Genomic DNA, 17,089 nt, shown 5'->3' with positions numbered 1-17,089 from the left:
CCTCTTTCACATCCACACCACAACAGGACCCTCAGGTGACAGACAATACGTTAGTATCCAAAGAATGGACTCAAAGCATCAAGGACCACCAAGGCAAGCGCACTCACAAAACCTCCACTCAGCCCTGGCCAAGGCACCTCAGGAGTAGAGTCTCCCGCAGGAGACTGGCCCCGATGTCCTCGCGCCCCTCCCCTACCTGGGAGGGGCCGCGTCCACCGGCTCTTGCAGCGAAGCCGCGGGCAGCCGGAGCCCAAGGACATCGTCCGAGCTTGACCAGGGACGCGCGCCCCGCCCGCCTCGTGAGCGGCTTCGCGGGCGAGTCTCAGGTGGCAGCCTGTGGGCGGGGCCTTTGTGAGTCACGCCCACCTCGAGAATCCCCGGCGCCGCCCCGAGGGAGCCCGATCGCCTCCCCCCTCGCCCCGCTCTGCGCACGCGCAGGTGTGGAGCCTCCCCGGCGCCGCCCTTGGAGCCCGCAACCCCCGTGCTGAGGGAGCACCCCGCGAGCACAGGAATGCGGCCTCACACCTTCGCACAGCGCCAGGGCGGCGGGCCCAGAACTCGAAGCAGTGGAGGAAATCTGGAGTTCGAGTCCAGCCTGGACCACAGCTAGAACTCCCACTCCTCACATTATTATTAATAATTAGATATAATAATTAATAATAAATACCTCGTCCACAATTATCTGAAGCCTGCTGACTTTACCTCCCTCCCATCCTCATCCACCACAGTCTCCCACAGACCTGGAGTTCCTTCATCCCTCTGGCGCCTTAGAACTCAGTGCTTAGCTGGAACAGCACCGGCAAGGTCCTCTGGCTTTTCTAGAAACTTCAGGAACTACCCTGCAGCCGACTTTTATATACCTCCGCGCACTCACGTGCAGGGGGGTGGAGCCAAGGACTCTGCGCTTGCGCAGTTGTTGGACTGGAAACCCCACCCCCTCTCCCAGCGGCTTGTGCAGGGATGGCGGAATGGCGCCCGGTCTCTAGAGCACGCTGAGGTAAACTCTGTGCTTAGTGTGTACGCCTTCTGCACATATTAGGCTTGCAGGGAATTGTTACCACTGGTTTCTGATATTATTTTAATAAAAGAGATGGATTGGAAGGGAAATTGGGCTGCAGGGCCCAGTTTGGTGACAAAACTTAGCGGGCTTTGGATCCCCTGAGGATGAAGCTCCTGGTGGTTTTGAGCTGCCTGACATGGGTGCTGAGAACTGAACTTGGGTCCTCCAGGAGAGCAGAATTGCTTCGCTAAAGCCTAAGCCCGTAGACAGCAGATGCATTTGTGTTTCAGGGATCTGAAACAACGATATTTTTAAAAGACTCCTTGCCTTCAGAAATTCTCCTTTACCTTCTGGCCTGGCCGGAGACTCTCGCGGGTCACAGAATCCAGGTCCTCTGGTCAAGTCGTTTAGATTTAACTTTACAATTGTAAGCCTGAGAATTACTGCACTATACCCAGGTAGAAAACTCAAGACAAGGGGCTCAAAAGATGTACTGTGGCATCTTTCAACAATTATTTATTATAAAAATTAAAGTATGTGGCATGAGCTGGTGTCTTTAACATTTTGGTCTATACAAGGGTTTCACATTTACATTTTCTGAAAGTTTCAGCTATGTAAGGACAGCTAACTTTTTTTTTTTTTTTTTGGTTTTTCGAGACAGGGTTTCTCTGTGTAGTCCTGGCTGTCCTGGAACTCACTCTGTAGACCAGGCTGGCCTCGAACTCAGAAATCCGCCTGCCTCTGCCTCCCAAGTGCTGGGATTAAAGGCGTGTGCCACCACTACCCGGTGGACAGTTAACTTTATGAAAATGGAAATATTTGCTTTTTTTGACTCTAGGTCCAGTTGAGTGAAGAGGCATAATTTTCATCAGATCTTAACACCCTTCCAAACATAAAGTTTGTATCTCTAAACATTATTTTAAGTGCCAGTCTTAACTCTGTATAATTCTTTTTTTTTTTTAAAGATTTATTTATTATATATGAGTACACTGTAGCTGTCTTCAGACACACCAGAAGAGGGCATCAGATCTCATTACAGATGGTTGTGAGCCACCATGTGGTTGCTGGGATTTGAACTCAGGACCTCTGGAAGTGCAGTCAGTGCTCTTAACCACTGAGCCATCTCTCCAGCCCAACTCTGTATAATTCTATTGTTGATGTTAATGATCTGTTTGGATGATAAAACCAAAATGGATAATATTTATTTATCTTTGATAATAAGTAAAAGTTCAAATTTATTTCATATTTTCTTCTGCATTGGCTATTATTCCTAATTTTAATCTCAAGAATTAGGGTACCAAGCAGTAGTAGTCTTAGAATATTTTAGCATGTTTATCTGGTTTCTTTCTTTTTTAAAGATTTATTTTATTTATTTGAGTACACTGTAGCTGTCTTCAGACACACCAGAAGAGGGCATCAGATCCCTTTACAGATGTGGTTGCAGGGAATTGAACTCAGGGCCTTTGGAAGAGCAGTCAGTGCTTTCACCACTGAGCCATCTCTCCAGCCCTTATCTGTTGTTTTAATCAAAGTTCTTTTGCTGTGAAGAGACACCATGACCATGGCAACTTTTATAAAGGAGAACATTTAATTGGGACTGACTTACAGGTTCAGAGGTTTAGTCTATTATTGTTATGGCGGGAGCATTGTGGTATGCAGGCAGACACGGTGCTGGAGAGGTAGCTGAGAGTTCTACGGCTGGATAAGCAGGCAGCAGGAAGAGAGAGTGACACTGGGCCTGGCTTGAGCTTCTGAAACCTCAAAGCTCACCAACAATGACACACAACAAAGCCACACCTCCTAATAGTGCCCTTCCCTGTGAGCCTATGGGGCTATTTTCATTCAAACTACCACAATTGGATAAGAATTTCACAGCAATGTCATTAATATCTATTCATGATGGCCATATACTAGAAACCATTCAAATGTCCACCCACAAAAACCATGGCTTGTTCATCTACTGAAATACTTGAGAGTAATGTAAACAGGAGGTAGTTAGATGCAAAAGCAAGCATGAGTTTCACAAAATAATATTGAGAGGAAGTCAGAAAGAACATATATCGTGAGTTTCCAGTTATACGCAACTTTGAAATAGGCAAGCATAAAATTATGTCTTGAAATTTGTAATAAACATGGCTGAAGTGTGATCTCCATGGAGATCAGAATGATGGTTCCCTTTAGTAGGGAAGTAATTTTCATCAGTATGCTGTAAGATTTTAAAGATTTAGTGTGTGCCTGCACGGGAATGCTCTGTGCCCATGTGTATATAATGTGAGTGTGGGTGTAATCAGAAGAGAGCTTTGGATCTCCTGGAGATGGAGCTACAGCGGGTTGTGACCTATCTGATGTGGGCTCTGAGACCTGTACTTGGGTTCTATCTGAGAGCAGCCAGCACTCTTAACTGGTGAGCCATCTCTCCAACCCCTGCTGTAAAATTTTTAGATAACAGTTACTTTTTTTCCTTTATATTTTTCCGCTATTCTAAATTTTCTACAGTCAGCATGTATTACTTATTTCTGTCAGAAAAAAACTAGATATTATTTTTTTTAAAAAAATTCTTATAATCTCACTTTGTGCAAGGATTTCCTTTTTTGGTTTCAATTTCCTATAATTAACCATGGCCTAGAAACATTAATGAAATATTCCAGAATGAACAGTCTGGAAGCTTGAAATTGTCCGCCATTCTCACTAATATGATAAAATATCACCAGGAATTTTAGTTCTATGTTTTTTATTTAAATTACTTTTATTGAAATTATTTCTCCTTTCAAAATAGTTATTATTGTATTCTGTTTTTAATTATGGTCAGAACTGCAGTTCGAAATTAATTCTGTGTTTACATCTTTTTAAATGTTCAGTTACAGCCTGAGTGTCTTTGTCATAAGTGTCTGGGTAAGGGTGATCTTTAGCCTGTGCACCTGCACTCAGTGACCCTTCATTGTAGAGCAGACATATATTTGCAGACACGTTCATATCCATCACAAAGATGCCTCTTGATTCAGGAAAACAGCTGTAGAAATGTGGGAGTTTTGTCTTTCTCCTTTGACAATCCCCTCCTTTTGTTCTTTTTCTCTACAGTGTGTGGGATCTTTTCAGATTGTTTCTGCACATCCTGATTCTCTACTTACTTTATTTTGAAATTTCAGTTTTGAAAGGTGTTTTCAAAAACTGAGAGAATCTACATAATACTGCTAATCTCCATGTGCTCTTACTCTGACTCACTAATTGTTAACATTTTGACAAATCTGCTTTACAAGGATATCAATTAAAATCTTTGTATTTATTATTGTGTTAGTATTTTTTTTCCCATTGCTATTATTGAGAGGACTGAGTTAGCCAGAGCCAGGTTGACCCCATAACAGGCTGCAAACTGGTAATTTGGGGACTCTGCCTAAGTTTCTGTTTCCCAGAAATGAGAACTTGGATCAGGGAACCTGTGGTCAACCAACCACAGCTGTGAGCAGCCAATCTGTTAAAGTCATAGGGCTGGCTAAGATGGCCCAGCAGTTAAGAGTGCATGCTACTATTGCAGAGGACCTGAGTATCCGGTTCCCAGGTATGAACGACAAGTGCTCTTAATTGCTGAGCCGTCTTTCCATCTCTCAGCCTTAACATTTTAAACCAAAACCGTAGAGCCAGCATCATACTTAATGGTGAGCATCTAGATGCTTTCTTAGCTCAGCAAAAAGGCAAGGAAGGATGCATCCGGCCCTTTGCTACTGCTTTCTTCAACAGTATAAGAAAAGCGCTATGCTGTGAAATCGCATCTGGGATGAGTTGGGCACAGAACCAGGAGGATTGCAAGTTTGAAATCAGCCTGGAACACACAACAAAAACCTTTTCTTAGAAAATGTAGAAAGGCTCTTGCCCCTCAACCCTGAGCACCTGCAGGTTATCCTCTCCCCTCCCCCCTTCGCTTCTCCCTCTCTCCACGTGGTCATGGCCGGCCTCTACTCCTCTCTACTTCTCTCTCTCTCCTCTTGCTCTCCCACTCTCTTAATATCCTCTCCCCTCTCCCCTTCTCTTCCCCCTCTCTCCACATGGTCATGGCCGCCCTCTACTCCTCTCTACTTCTCTCTCTCTCTCCTCTTGCTCTCCCACTCTCTTAATAAACCTCCCCTCGTGGAACCAAAAAAAAAAGAAAAGAAAAGAAAAGAAAATGTAGAAAGCCCAGCATTTGGGAGGCAGAGGCAGGTGGATTTCTGAGTTCAAGGCCAGCCCGGTCTACAGAGTGAGTTCCAAGACAGCCAGGGCTACACAGAGAAACCCTGTCTCGAAAAACCACAAAAAAAAAAAAAAAAGAAAAAAAGAAGACGTAGAAAGAACAAGAAGAAAACGCGATCTTCTCTGATCTTTGAACTCTATTTTTCTTGTATTGTTGTGGTGACAATTTTTCTTCCTCTATTCCTTTCATCTTTGTGTGTTTGTCTGCATGTGTATACATGTAGTGTGAAGTGGGAGTTTCTGGATGTGTCAGGTGACGCAGATTCACGTGGTGTTTTGCTGAGGCGAGACCCGTGGGAGGGCACATGATGTTTTGAGAGCGTATAAATAGGCCCCAACAGACCGTGACAGTGATGGTGGGCTTGCATAGCTAGTCTTACAACGCTTTGTTGATCTCCCGTCTTAGTCTCCTGTCTTAGTCTTCGGTCTCTTCACTTCGCTGAGAGAGGCACAGCAGAGAACTTCTACTGGTGATGGGGCTGGTCCTGGTTGTTCCCACTGGCTTGCTCCAATTGGCGAGAGGCCTGGCTGTTTCTACCACTGACTCACGTTGTGTGTCCCAACACTATCCAACTGGACTGCTGATATCCTGACCAACAGAGATCGGAACTGCCCCAAGGAACAGGTCCACACCCCCTTGTCTTTTTACCATCTCATCTGCCCTACCTTTGGATGGTGAGCTAGAAGTGGGGTTAATGAGTTTGAGAACCCTTGTTAAAAGTAGGTTTTAAAAAAATCAAAGCCTACAATGATGTATGTGTGTGCGCCCGCGCTTGTGTGCAGTGGTCAAAGGTCAGAGGTTGTTTTTATCATTCACTATCCAAGTTATTTTTTGAGTCAAGGTTTTGTATCAACCTTGAACCCCGAGCCTGGAGCTTACTGTTTTATCACAATTAGGTCAGAGAAATCCAGGGAGCTGTTTGTTTCCCTACCAACTCCCAGGGGCAAAGATATGTGCCACCATGCCTGGACTTTTCGTCTTGCTGGGAGCCACATTCAGTTCCTCACATGGGCACAGCAAGCTCTTACTGACTGAATCACCTTCAAGCCTTGTATCTTCAATCTTAATGGGGAAAATTGGGTTCTATTATGAAATTCTATTTTTACTTTAATTATGGTACCTTAAAAATAATTTCAAAAATTAACTCTGATTCCTTCCTCTGGGTGTGAGTAGCTTTCAGATGAAAACAATACAAGATGGAATCTTCGATCTAAGGTTTGTAGCATTAGCAGTCATTGCAAGAATTTAGTCAAGGTCATGGTGAACCCTAAACCAGACAGTAAAAATGCCACATTAATTTTGACAAGATCCTCAGAGTTTGGAAATTGAGGTCCAAAGATTTAAAAAAAAAAAAAAAACTTGCCCAAAGCCACATAACTATTACTTTAGTAATATTTATATTTGTTGTAACATTTTTTTTCTTCCTGCGAAGACCCCCCCCCATCCCTTTTTTCTCTCTGTTTTGCATCAGTTTCAAATGAGACTGTTTTCAACTTGAAATGACATAGCAAGGTGAGTGTCAGGTCCTAGGTAAATCTCGCTATTTGTTTTCTTACTGGGCTATAATAGGAGACATCCTTACAAGAAACACTGCTCAGTTGTCTCTGTTCCCATTTCTTACCCTCTCTCCCTGCTCTTCTTCCTTAAAAACTGGCTCACATGCTTTGGAAAGCTTGGAGCAAAACGATTTTCTAATGAAAAAAAATTCTTGCTCTGTAAGGATTTGTGTTGTTGCTGTTGTTTGTTAGGGTCTCGCTGGCTTCCCTCTGACTCGGACTCTCTGGCTTTTGCTGAAATCCGAGACTTGCTGTGTCCTGGTGTTTAGGGTTTCATATTTTGCAGGGGACATCAGTACTTAGTATATGCTATCAGACAAATGCCCCCTACACAATGCTACCTTATTTAAGCTTCACAACTGTCCTCCTAAAGTGACATCTCTCCCTCTCCCCTCCCCCTCCTGTCTCTCTCTGTCTCTCGGTTGAAGAGTCTGAGGCACAGGTGAAATAATTTTTTAAAACATGAACATATAACGTGTGGAAGGAGAACTCAAATCTGCAGAAATCAAGTCTAAAACCCATTTCTCCACTCTTGCACCTAAGTAAGAATTTTGAAAAAAGATATTTTTTTTTCTTTTTTTTTTTTGGTTTAGTTTTTGGAGACAGGGTTTCTCTGTGTAGCCCTGGCTGTCTGTCCTGGAACTCACTCTGTAGACCAGGCTAGCCTCAAACTCTCGAACTCAGAAATCTGCCTGCCTCTGCCTCCCAAGTGCTGGGATTAAAGGCATGCGCCACCACAGCCTGGCTGAAAAAGGTAATATTTTAAAAAGATTTACTTATTTATTTTATGTGTGAGTATACTGTAGCTGTCTTCAGACACATCAGGAGAGGGTGTCAGATCCCATTACAGATGCTTATAATGTGGTTGCTGAGAATTGAATTCAGGACCTCTAGAAGAGCAGTGAGTGCTCTCAACCACTGAGCCATCTCTCCAGCACCCAGGTAATTTTTTTTTTTCTTAAAAAAAGCTCAACAACTATAGTTTGTTGGAAGTATTAAGATATTAGCTGTGTTATTATAACCTTCATTAACCAAAGTCTTCAGAGTCTTGATCCAAACAACTGTAACATCAAGATAGTTATGGGTGCATAGACAGTGCTGTTCCCTACGCATTGTTGGTTTAAATCCAAATAAATGCTAATCTTCAACAGATCGGCTGTTTGTTTATCAGCAAGGAAGCTGCCGATTTGAGACTTCTGATGTCTTTTCTGTATGGCAAGTGTCCGTATGGAGAAGAGTCATTGAGAGAGACTCGTAATTGGAAATCAAACAGGCTTCTCATCCACTAGGGAAAGATGTCATGTTGACTTTGCTGTGGCTTGAAAATGCCTGCATCCCCTCTAAACCCTCTTGAAGTGACAATCCGGACAGGGGGGGGAGGGGAGGAGGGGGGAATCGGTTCTAGAAACAACAAGATTCTGAGAGCCAAGAGAGGAAAATCTCCATCCGTTTAAAGTCATCGTAGTTAACATTTCTCTGTGAGCTGTGGTCCCTGTTGGGATGTGTTGGCAGGACCTTGCTCTGAATGATCCCTCAAGAGTGACACACCAGGCGAGCAGGCAGACTGGTGAGGACGCTCAGCGCCAGTCCTCAGCTGCTGGGTGCTCTTCTAGAAGTAGCCCTCACCGCGGGGGGGGGGGGGGGGGGGGCTTCTGGGGAACTGCACCCCCAGGAACACAAGCTGAGAAAAACACTCTTCTCTCTTGAAGAATTTCCATGGCCCTGTCACACACCTGGGGTGTGTGTGTGTCTGTGTGTGTGTGTCTGTGTGTGTGTGTGAGTGTGTGTCTGTGTGTGTGTCTGTGTGTGTGTGTGTGTGAAGAGCTAGCCTGGGAACTGTGGTTGCAAGGGAAGGACAAGGACAGTGTGACAAGATAGGTAGGTGGTGGTAGTAAGCAGACATCTCAGCTGTGGAAAAGAGCACATCACTGGGAGAGTGACAACCCCCTCATTTCTTCACAGGGCCTTTGCAGCAGACCTCCTGCTACTCACCAGCCCTGCCTGCCATTCTTTTTTTTTTTTTGGGGGGGGGGGGGTGGTGTTTTGTTTTGTTTTTCCGAGACAGGGTTTCTCTGTGTAGTCCTGGCTGTCCTGGAACTCACTCTGTACACCAGGCTAACCTCGAACTCAGAAATCTGCCTGCCTCTGCCTCCCAAGTGCTGGGATTACAGGCGTGCGCCACCACTGCCCGGCCCTGCCTGCCATTCTTAAGCCCGCCCTTCAGTGTTTGAGGAGCTACATGTCAAGTCAGATCATCAATCAATGCCTCTGTCAGCCAGCCAACAGCAGATAGGGTTGTGTTGTTCTTTATGTTGTGTACACTGCTTGTTACAGATTTAGGTTCAGTTGTTTACCTTGTGTTTTCTCTGTCAGTCTTACCTCCATGGTGAAATGACTGGATTCCTCCATCATCTTGACGGGAAGTCTCCAGCAGGCCTATAGAAGCCAAAGAGAACATAAGAACTTTTCCGCTGTGATCTTATAGTATATGTGTTTTACCTTATTTCTTTATATTCTTCTGTGTTGGTGTCTCTGTGTGTCTGCCTATACATGTATGTGTGGAGGCATGCATATGCCTATACATGTATGTGAGTCTGCGTGTATATACCTAAACATGTATATATGAAGGCATTTATATGCTATACATGTGTGTAGAGGCATGTATATGTATATATGTATGTATACACCTAAACATGTATGTGTGAAGGCATTTATATGCCTGTACATGTATGTGTGGAAGCATGTATATGCCTATATATGTCATGTGGAGGCTAGGGACAACACAGTTATTGTTTCTCAGGCATTGTCCACCTTGATTTTTGTTTTGGAGACAGTATCTGTCACTCATCTGGAACTTGTCAGCGAAACTGGACTAGCTGACAGGGAGCCCCGGGGACCCGGCTGTCTCTGCCACCCTAGAGCTGGGATGACAAGCACACCTGCCACACCTAGTAGATTTCTTTCCCTTTTTTTCCACTCGTCTTCTAGGAATGACACTCAGGTCCTCACTCTGGAAAAACAAACAGTGCCCACCGTGCACTTGTCTCTTTTCAGTCTGTTCTTCCCCCTGGGGGCATGTAGCCATGGAAACAGGAACTCTGTTGCTGGGATCAGAACAAACTAGACCCTGCGAAGGTAAGCTGAGAAGCTGCCCCTCCTGATGTAGCACCTCACATGACCTTTGTTGGGGTACATTCCAGCACAGGAGTACCAGCCCTCAGGACTTGATATTCTTAATTCAGTATACTTTTGTTTTGTCTTGTTTTTTTTTTTTTAAAGATAGAATTTTGTTGTATAGTTGCGCTGACCTTGAACTCATTATCCTCCCGTCTTAGACTCCTGAGTCTTGGTATGACAGGTGTGCACCTTCAGGTCTAGTTAATACTTTTAGGATGGCCAAGGTTACACAGAGAAACCTCATCTCAAAAAAAAAAGAGGCTTAATGATGATATTTTCATGCATGTATGTCACGTGTGGCTCCCTTCATGTATGTCAAGTGTGTCCCCCTTCATGTATGCCATGTATGTTCCCTTCATGTGTGTCATGTGTGCCCCCTTCATGTATGTCCCCCTTCTGTCTCCTTCATGTATGTCATGTATGTTCCCTCCACGTATGTCATGTGTGTCCCCTTCATGTATGTCATGTATGTCCCACTTCACTGTGTCATATATGCATCCTTCATGTATGTCATGTGTGTCCCCCTTGATGTATGTTACGCGTGTCCTCTTCCATGTATGTCAGCTGTGTCCACTTTCCCCTTCCTCCGTTCTTCTTTCTCTCTGTAAGTTTTGTTTTGTTTTTTTATTTTGGGCCAGGATCTCTCTATGACTTCCTGACTGTCCTGGAGCTTGCTATGTAGATAGACCAGGCTGGCTTCAAGATCTGCCTACCTCTGTATCCCAAGCACTAGGTTAAAGGCGTTAAAGACACCATGTCCAGCTGTCTTTGAGTTTTTATTAGATGTTTGAAGGGAGTCTCTACGCCTCATAAAATATGGAAATGTTTATTTCTTCTGCTGATTCTCTTAATCTTTATGTTCTTTTGAAATTCTTGGGACTGTGAGTCATCTCCACACTCCCAGTGTGTGTGTGTGTGCATGTGTGTGTGTGTGCGTGTGTCCCTGTGTGTAGGCCAGAGTCAATATCAGGTGCTTTCTTTAATTTTTGAGATAAGATCTCTTAGTATTTCACCAGTCTAGCTAAGCTGTCTGGCCAGGGATCCCAAATAAGCTGCCTGTCTCTGCTTCCTCAGCACTGGGTTTCAAGTGTATGCTGCTATAGCTCCAGCACTGGGCTTCAAGTGTATGCTGCTATGGCCCCAGTACTGGGTTTCAAGTGTATACTGCTATGGCCAGCCCTTATATGGGTGTTAGGAATCCTAATTCAGGCCCTCGTGCTTGCACAGCTAAAGCTTCCCTAACTGAGTCATCTTCCCAGCCCTTCCCATAAACACTAATGATTTTAATGAAAAGAAATGAAAGTTAACAAATATTGATGAGAATGATTATGACTATTAACCTTGTGTTCAAAGGAGATATTAATCTGGCATTTATAGAGTGTCTTTCATGCTATTTTAAAATTTTTCTTTTATGTCAGGTATCAATCAGTTTGTCGATCTAGTTTTAGTAGAAATGCTAGCCGGCGGTGGTGGCGCACGCCTTTAATCCCAGCACTTGGGAGGCAGAGGCAGGCGGATTTCTGAGTTCGAGGCCAGCCTGGTCTACAGAGTGAGTTCCAGGACAGACAGCCAGGGCTACACAGAGAAACCCTGTCTCGAAAAAAAAAATAAACCAAAAAAAAAAAAAAAAAAAGAAATGTTATAGAAAACTTGAAATATTGTTCAAAGGGTCTGGACAGAATTATAATTAAAGTTGGAGGTTGTTATCTAATCCCTTTAGAGGGTTCCCTATAAGAAGGCCTGCGTGCCTTTGTCTAGGGTTGATATTTGAAAGAATGGTTGACCTCTGCGTGCTGGTTGTTTCTGCAGAATAAACACTCTGTCTTTGCATACTATCTTGAGTCTGGGGTCTTCCCTCGGTGATTTTTGAACCCTTACAACACTCTTTGCAGTTGGCATCCAGTGTCTTAATTTATCTCTTTTTATATATATATATAAAATGCAGTAAACAGGATTTGGCTGCTCTTCATCTTCCCCTGACAATTCTGAATTGAATAAGTCAGTTATTAATAACTTCCAACCTTAATTATGAGGTGCTAGGGGGTCAAGGTGTTCACAGGTGGTCAGTGGTTTGCATTTCTATATCATGAATGGTTAACAATAGGATGAGAAAGGGCCACCCAGCACAGATGGCCAGTTCTGAGATAGTTACGCATTTTTTTTATTTTTACTTTTTTGTGGTTATCTCTAGGTTGTTCTTTAGGAAGGGGTTTTATGATCTTGTTCTGGATTTTATGGTCTGTCCCTAGGACCTGGTGTCTTATGGCCCTTTTTGAAATCAAGCCTGGTCTTAAACGGACACAAATAGGGTCCTTGATGGTGTCCTTTCAGTGCAAAACCTTTGACTTATGCAGCATGCATTGAGTCACAGTGGTGCAGCTGTTACCTTCATGACCACTGATTCTTTTACTCTTTCTCTGTGAGCCAATGAAACGATTTACAAAAGGAGAAATAGAGTAGTGCATAGCATAGAAAAATAAATAAGTCAACTTAGAGCAGTGCCAGTTACGGATGAATCATGTGCTTCCCCCATTCATATGGTGTATCTCTGTAACTCTCAGTGTGACTGTATTTGAGAATAAAACCTTGTAGAAAGTAACTAAGATTAAACAGTAAACAACTTTTTTTTTTTTTTTTTTTTTTTTTGGAGACAGGGTTTCTCTGTGTAGCTCTGGCTGTCCTGGAACTCACTCTGTAGACCAGGCTGGCCTCGAACTCAGAAATCCACCTGCCTCTGCCTCCCAAGTGCTGGGATTAAAGGCATATGCCACCACCACCCGGCAGTAAACAACTTCATAAGGGTAAAACTTTATATCTTAGGGTTTTAATGCTGTGAACAGACACCATGACCAAGGCAAGTCTTATAAGGACAACATTTAATTGGGGCTGGCTTACAGGTTCAGAGGTTCAATCCATTATCAACAAGGCAGAGCACTGTAGCATCCAGAGAGACAAGATCCAGGAGGAGCTGAGAGTTCTACATCTTCATCTGAAGGCTGCTAAGAGAAAACTGACTCCCACATGGTTAGGAGGAAGGTCCATTGCCCACCTTTGCAGTGACACAATTCCTCCAACAAAACCACACCTACTCCAACAAGGCCACACCTCCTATAGTGCCACTCCTGGGGCCAAGCATACTCAAACTAGCACACTCTACTTGGATAGAGTTGCCTTCCTAAAAAGAAGAGGAAGAGACAGTTGAGGACTCTGTATGCAAGCAGTGCCAAAAGCTCTTGAAAGGACACAGAACAAGGTGGTCAGTTGAAGTCTGGAAGAGAGGCTTCACCCGGAACCATCAAGAAGCTACCTTCCTTTACCTTAGAGCTACAGTCTTCAGTCTGTGAGGAAATAGAGTTCGATCACTTAACCTCCCCTCAGTGGTATCTTGTTATAGTAACCTGCATTTGTTACTTGTCTCGTTGTGATCAACAAAACAACAACAACAAAATACCCGACAAAGCAATAAAGAAGCAGTAATTTATTTTGGCTTACAGTCTGGAGGATACACTCCCTCATGATGAGGAATTGCTTTGATAGGCGCTCAAGACAATGGATCACATCACATCCACAGTTGGGAAGCAGAGAGCTATGGATGCCAGTACTCAGGCAGTCTTCTTCCCCTTTGTTCTAGCAATTAGAGTGTGTCTTACCTCTTTAATTAACCTGAGCTACAAAATACCTCCCACATTTGGCCAGAGATTTGTCTTCAAAGTGATTGTAGATGCTGTCAAGATGACAATAAACCACCATAGAGTCTGAGCTGATGGTACAGAAGCTCTTATCAGTCCACTGGGATCTTTTATAATCTTTCCCAAAGATTCTGTTCAACTTCTCAGTCTCACGCCCCTTCTTTTGGACTCGTTTGCTGTGTCTTAATTATTCCTGGTCATTGTTTAATTGGCAGCTTTAAGTAGTAAAATCTTGTGAGATTAGGGATCTAACTCGGTGTAGAATGTTTTGGTTAGTATGTGAAAAATCCTGGTTTGATCTCTAGTACCAACAAGTAAGTATTTGTGATATTTTAGATAATGAGAAAAAAAGTGTAGTACCATGTGATCTTTCTTCTTTGGAGAGACTAAGTGTCATGATTACAATATAAAAGGATCCCTGCAGGTTCACAAGTTAAAGGCTTGGTATCTAGCTGGTTTGAACTATTTGGGGGAAGTGGTTGAAATGTTAATAAGTGAATCTTGACTCAGAAGTAGATCATTGGAGACTTAACTTTGAAAAATATCCTATCCCAGATGCCTTTTCTTATTCTCTTTGCTTTCTGGTTTCTTTAAGATGAACCACTTTGCTCTGCCACACCCTTCTGGTGTTTGCCTCACTAAGACTCAGAAACAATGGGTCTACCCAGCTGTGGACAGAAACATCTAACATCATGAATCAGAAACAAATCCTTCTTCTGTCATTAGTGCCACATTTGTCACATTAATAAGAAACTGACAGACCCCCAAAACCCACAAACACACTTTACAACCCTGATTTAGAGCCACCTTGCTAGTACCCTTATTTCTGCACACATATGGGTTGTTTCCTTTATACTTACACATATGAACTTACTTGGAAAACCTTACCAGCTTACTGAGGTTACTATAGCTATTGGAACAAAGGTGTTAAATGAAGCTATTCTTACTTGTAAACTTCTTAAGAATTTCCCTGAAGTATCTTTGGTTTCAGTACCTCACATGGTGATATATATGAATGTTGTTTATTTTAATTGCATACAAATTAATTCTCAACATTCTCATAGATAGTCAACAAGTCCAGTGTAAAAGACCCAGATGAGTACTAATTATTAATGGTACGTGAAATGCTGTATTACATGGGAAGTAATTAGTCTTTAGTGGCAACTTATACCATCAGAAAGCTCTCAGCTTCTGAGTTTGTTTCTTGCCTATAAAAAGAGTGTATTCCCAGACCCTGTTTTCCCTTGGATGGGTCACAGGAAAAGTTGAGAACCATAGGACATGACTTTTAAAATTCTCTCAAGTTCTAACATTCTCTCACTCATATGTCATAACTCAGTCCGAGCTGCATGGAATGTTAGAACATTCCAAGTTGTAGAACTTATGAACAAAAGCCAGAGGATGGAGAAAAGGTCCCTAAGGGAAAGTATGTAGACGCACCTTACACACGTGTGTTAGTACACTCTAAGTGATCTGAGTTAACACAGTAGTATTGTTTAAGAGAAAGAACTCGATACTGAGAGAGGTCGGCAAAGCATTCTACCCAGGATTTGTGGATAACCACAACTCAATATTGGCTGGGTTTCTGACCAGACAGACTGGCTCTGTCTGGAATCCAGGAGTTGTCTAAGATCTTCGAGGTATGCAGGTGAAGGAGTTCTTATGGTAAGTAGGAGGTTAAACTAGGGAGACACACTGAGTTCTCACTTTTTCTCCCTTCTCTCTCTCTCCTCCCAAATGAGATTTGTCTTATCCCAAGCTGGCCTTAACCTCATTTTGTAGCCAAAGATGTGGTACTGGAGATCAGACCGAACTCAGGACTTTATGCAGCTAGGCTGAGCTACCTTCCCACTCCCTTTTCAATAATTGAAACTAACATTCCTAGGATGAACCAGGAGTTGGGGTTGGATAGCTTCTCATATAACCTCTGCTACAAATGAAATACAGTCATGTCACTGCCTTCCTGATAGGCCGAATTTGACGTAGTGCTATCCCCAACCTCGCTGTCAGCAGCTCTATCTTCCTTCTGCTGACTTCCTTGGGTTCTGATGGCTGGCTTGTGTGTCACTGATTTGATTTCTTTTTTTTTTTTTCTTTTTTTTTACTTTTCCAGTTTTGAGGATGGAATCTAGGACAGCATGCGGCTAGGCAAGTGCTATACCACAGAGCTCAAGCATTAGCCCTCTTGATGCCTCATTTCCAATACGAAACACTGTCTAAGCTTGAAGATCTCCCTGGACACAGTTCTGATGTTCATCTCCTGTGCCTCTCATTGTTATCCACCGAGACTTCCCTTACGTCTCATGGGACACACTAGATGGGCTGTTTTAATTCAGCCTTACTGCTGAGGGGGGAAGGCTGGACAGAGTTCTCCACTATGGCGCCTGTCTTTTGTGGAGATTCTAAATGGGGACAGGAAGTGACCTGAGCTAACTATGCTTCTTCCAAAGCTACTTTTCAAGAAGAGAGCATTTGAGGACAAAAATTGAATTATAGAAACGGAGCGAGGAAAATGAGATGAAGCTATTTTTGAACAGTGGCTGAACATGTACTTGGAAAGAGAGACGACTGTCATAGGGTTGAGTTCCCGGAAGCGGGCTTGGCTTCATGGCTTCTAGTGAAAGTCATTTATTAAAGTAGCACTTCCAAGAGGAACTGTTGAGAGACTAGGGGCTGTCGGACAAAGAAAGAGAGGCTGAGCACCGAGAAGGATTTAGTGCCACAGTTATTTCTTATTGCTGTACCACAGACTGGTGACAATGGCTTTATCATCTCACAGGTTTTGAAAAGCCACAAGTTCAGTCACAGGAAACTGGCCCCTCTGTTAAGGGTCTCATTTGGAGCTGCGGACTACCTGACACTACACTCACAGATTTTGGTAGTATTCATTTTCCTGTGGCTGTAGAATTTCACAGTGGCTTGTTTCTTCAAAGTAGATAGTGCAGTGTCTTTAAACACATTTATTATTAATGAATTTATTTATTCACTTTACACCCAATTGCTGTACCCCCTCCTGGTCCCTCCTCAAACAGTCCTTCCCCAAGCCCCCCTTCCCCTTCTCCTCTGAGAGAGTGGTGGCCCGCCCTGGCACATCAAGTCTCTGAAGGGCTAGGTGTATCCTTCCTCACTGAGGCCAGACATGGCAGCCCAGTTAGGGGAACATATTCCACAGACAGGTAATAACTTTAGGGATAGCCCCTGATCTAGTTATTGGGGAACCCAACATAAAAATCCAACATAAAATTTATGTTTGGCATGGTATGTCCAGCCCATGTCTTTTTGGTATTAGAAAAGATATGAGTTCTCCTTTAAAGCTGTACTTATTAGGTCAGACTCGACCCCCCCCCCCCAGCTAATCTTTAAGAATCAAAATCAGAGTTCGAGAGTTCGAGGCTAGCCTGGTCTACAGAGTGAGTTCCAGGACAGCCAGGGCTCCACAGAG

General features: G+C 43.4%; 1 protein-coding gene across 1 annotated transcript in view; it reads right to left on the bottom strand.

The window, feature by feature from the left end:
• Tex15 (testis expressed 15, meiosis and synapsis associated) overlaps positions 1-17,089 on the bottom strand; it is a 121,482-nt gene that overhangs the window by 77,084 nt on the left and 27,309 nt on the right. The window contains exons 3-4 of the mRNA XM_028768145.1: positions 9,136-9,217; positions 197-484 (exon numbers count right to left, since the gene is read on the bottom strand). Of these exons, the coding sequence (XP_028623978.1) occupies positions 197-484; positions 9,136-9,217 (370 nt within the window). The remainder of the gene's footprint in view (positions 1-196; positions 485-9,135; positions 9,218-17,089) is intronic.

Source organism: Grammomys surdaster, unplaced genomic scaffold (genome assembly GCF_004785775.1).
Source record: "Grammomys surdaster isolate TR1022 unplaced genomic scaffold, NIH_TR_1.0 185, whole genome shotgun sequence".
NCBI lineage: Eukaryota > Metazoa > Chordata > Mammalia > Rodentia > Muridae > Grammomys > Grammomys surdaster.
The sequence above is the reverse complement of the archived record's forward strand: the minus strand, read 5'-3'. Positions and strand labels throughout refer to the sequence as shown.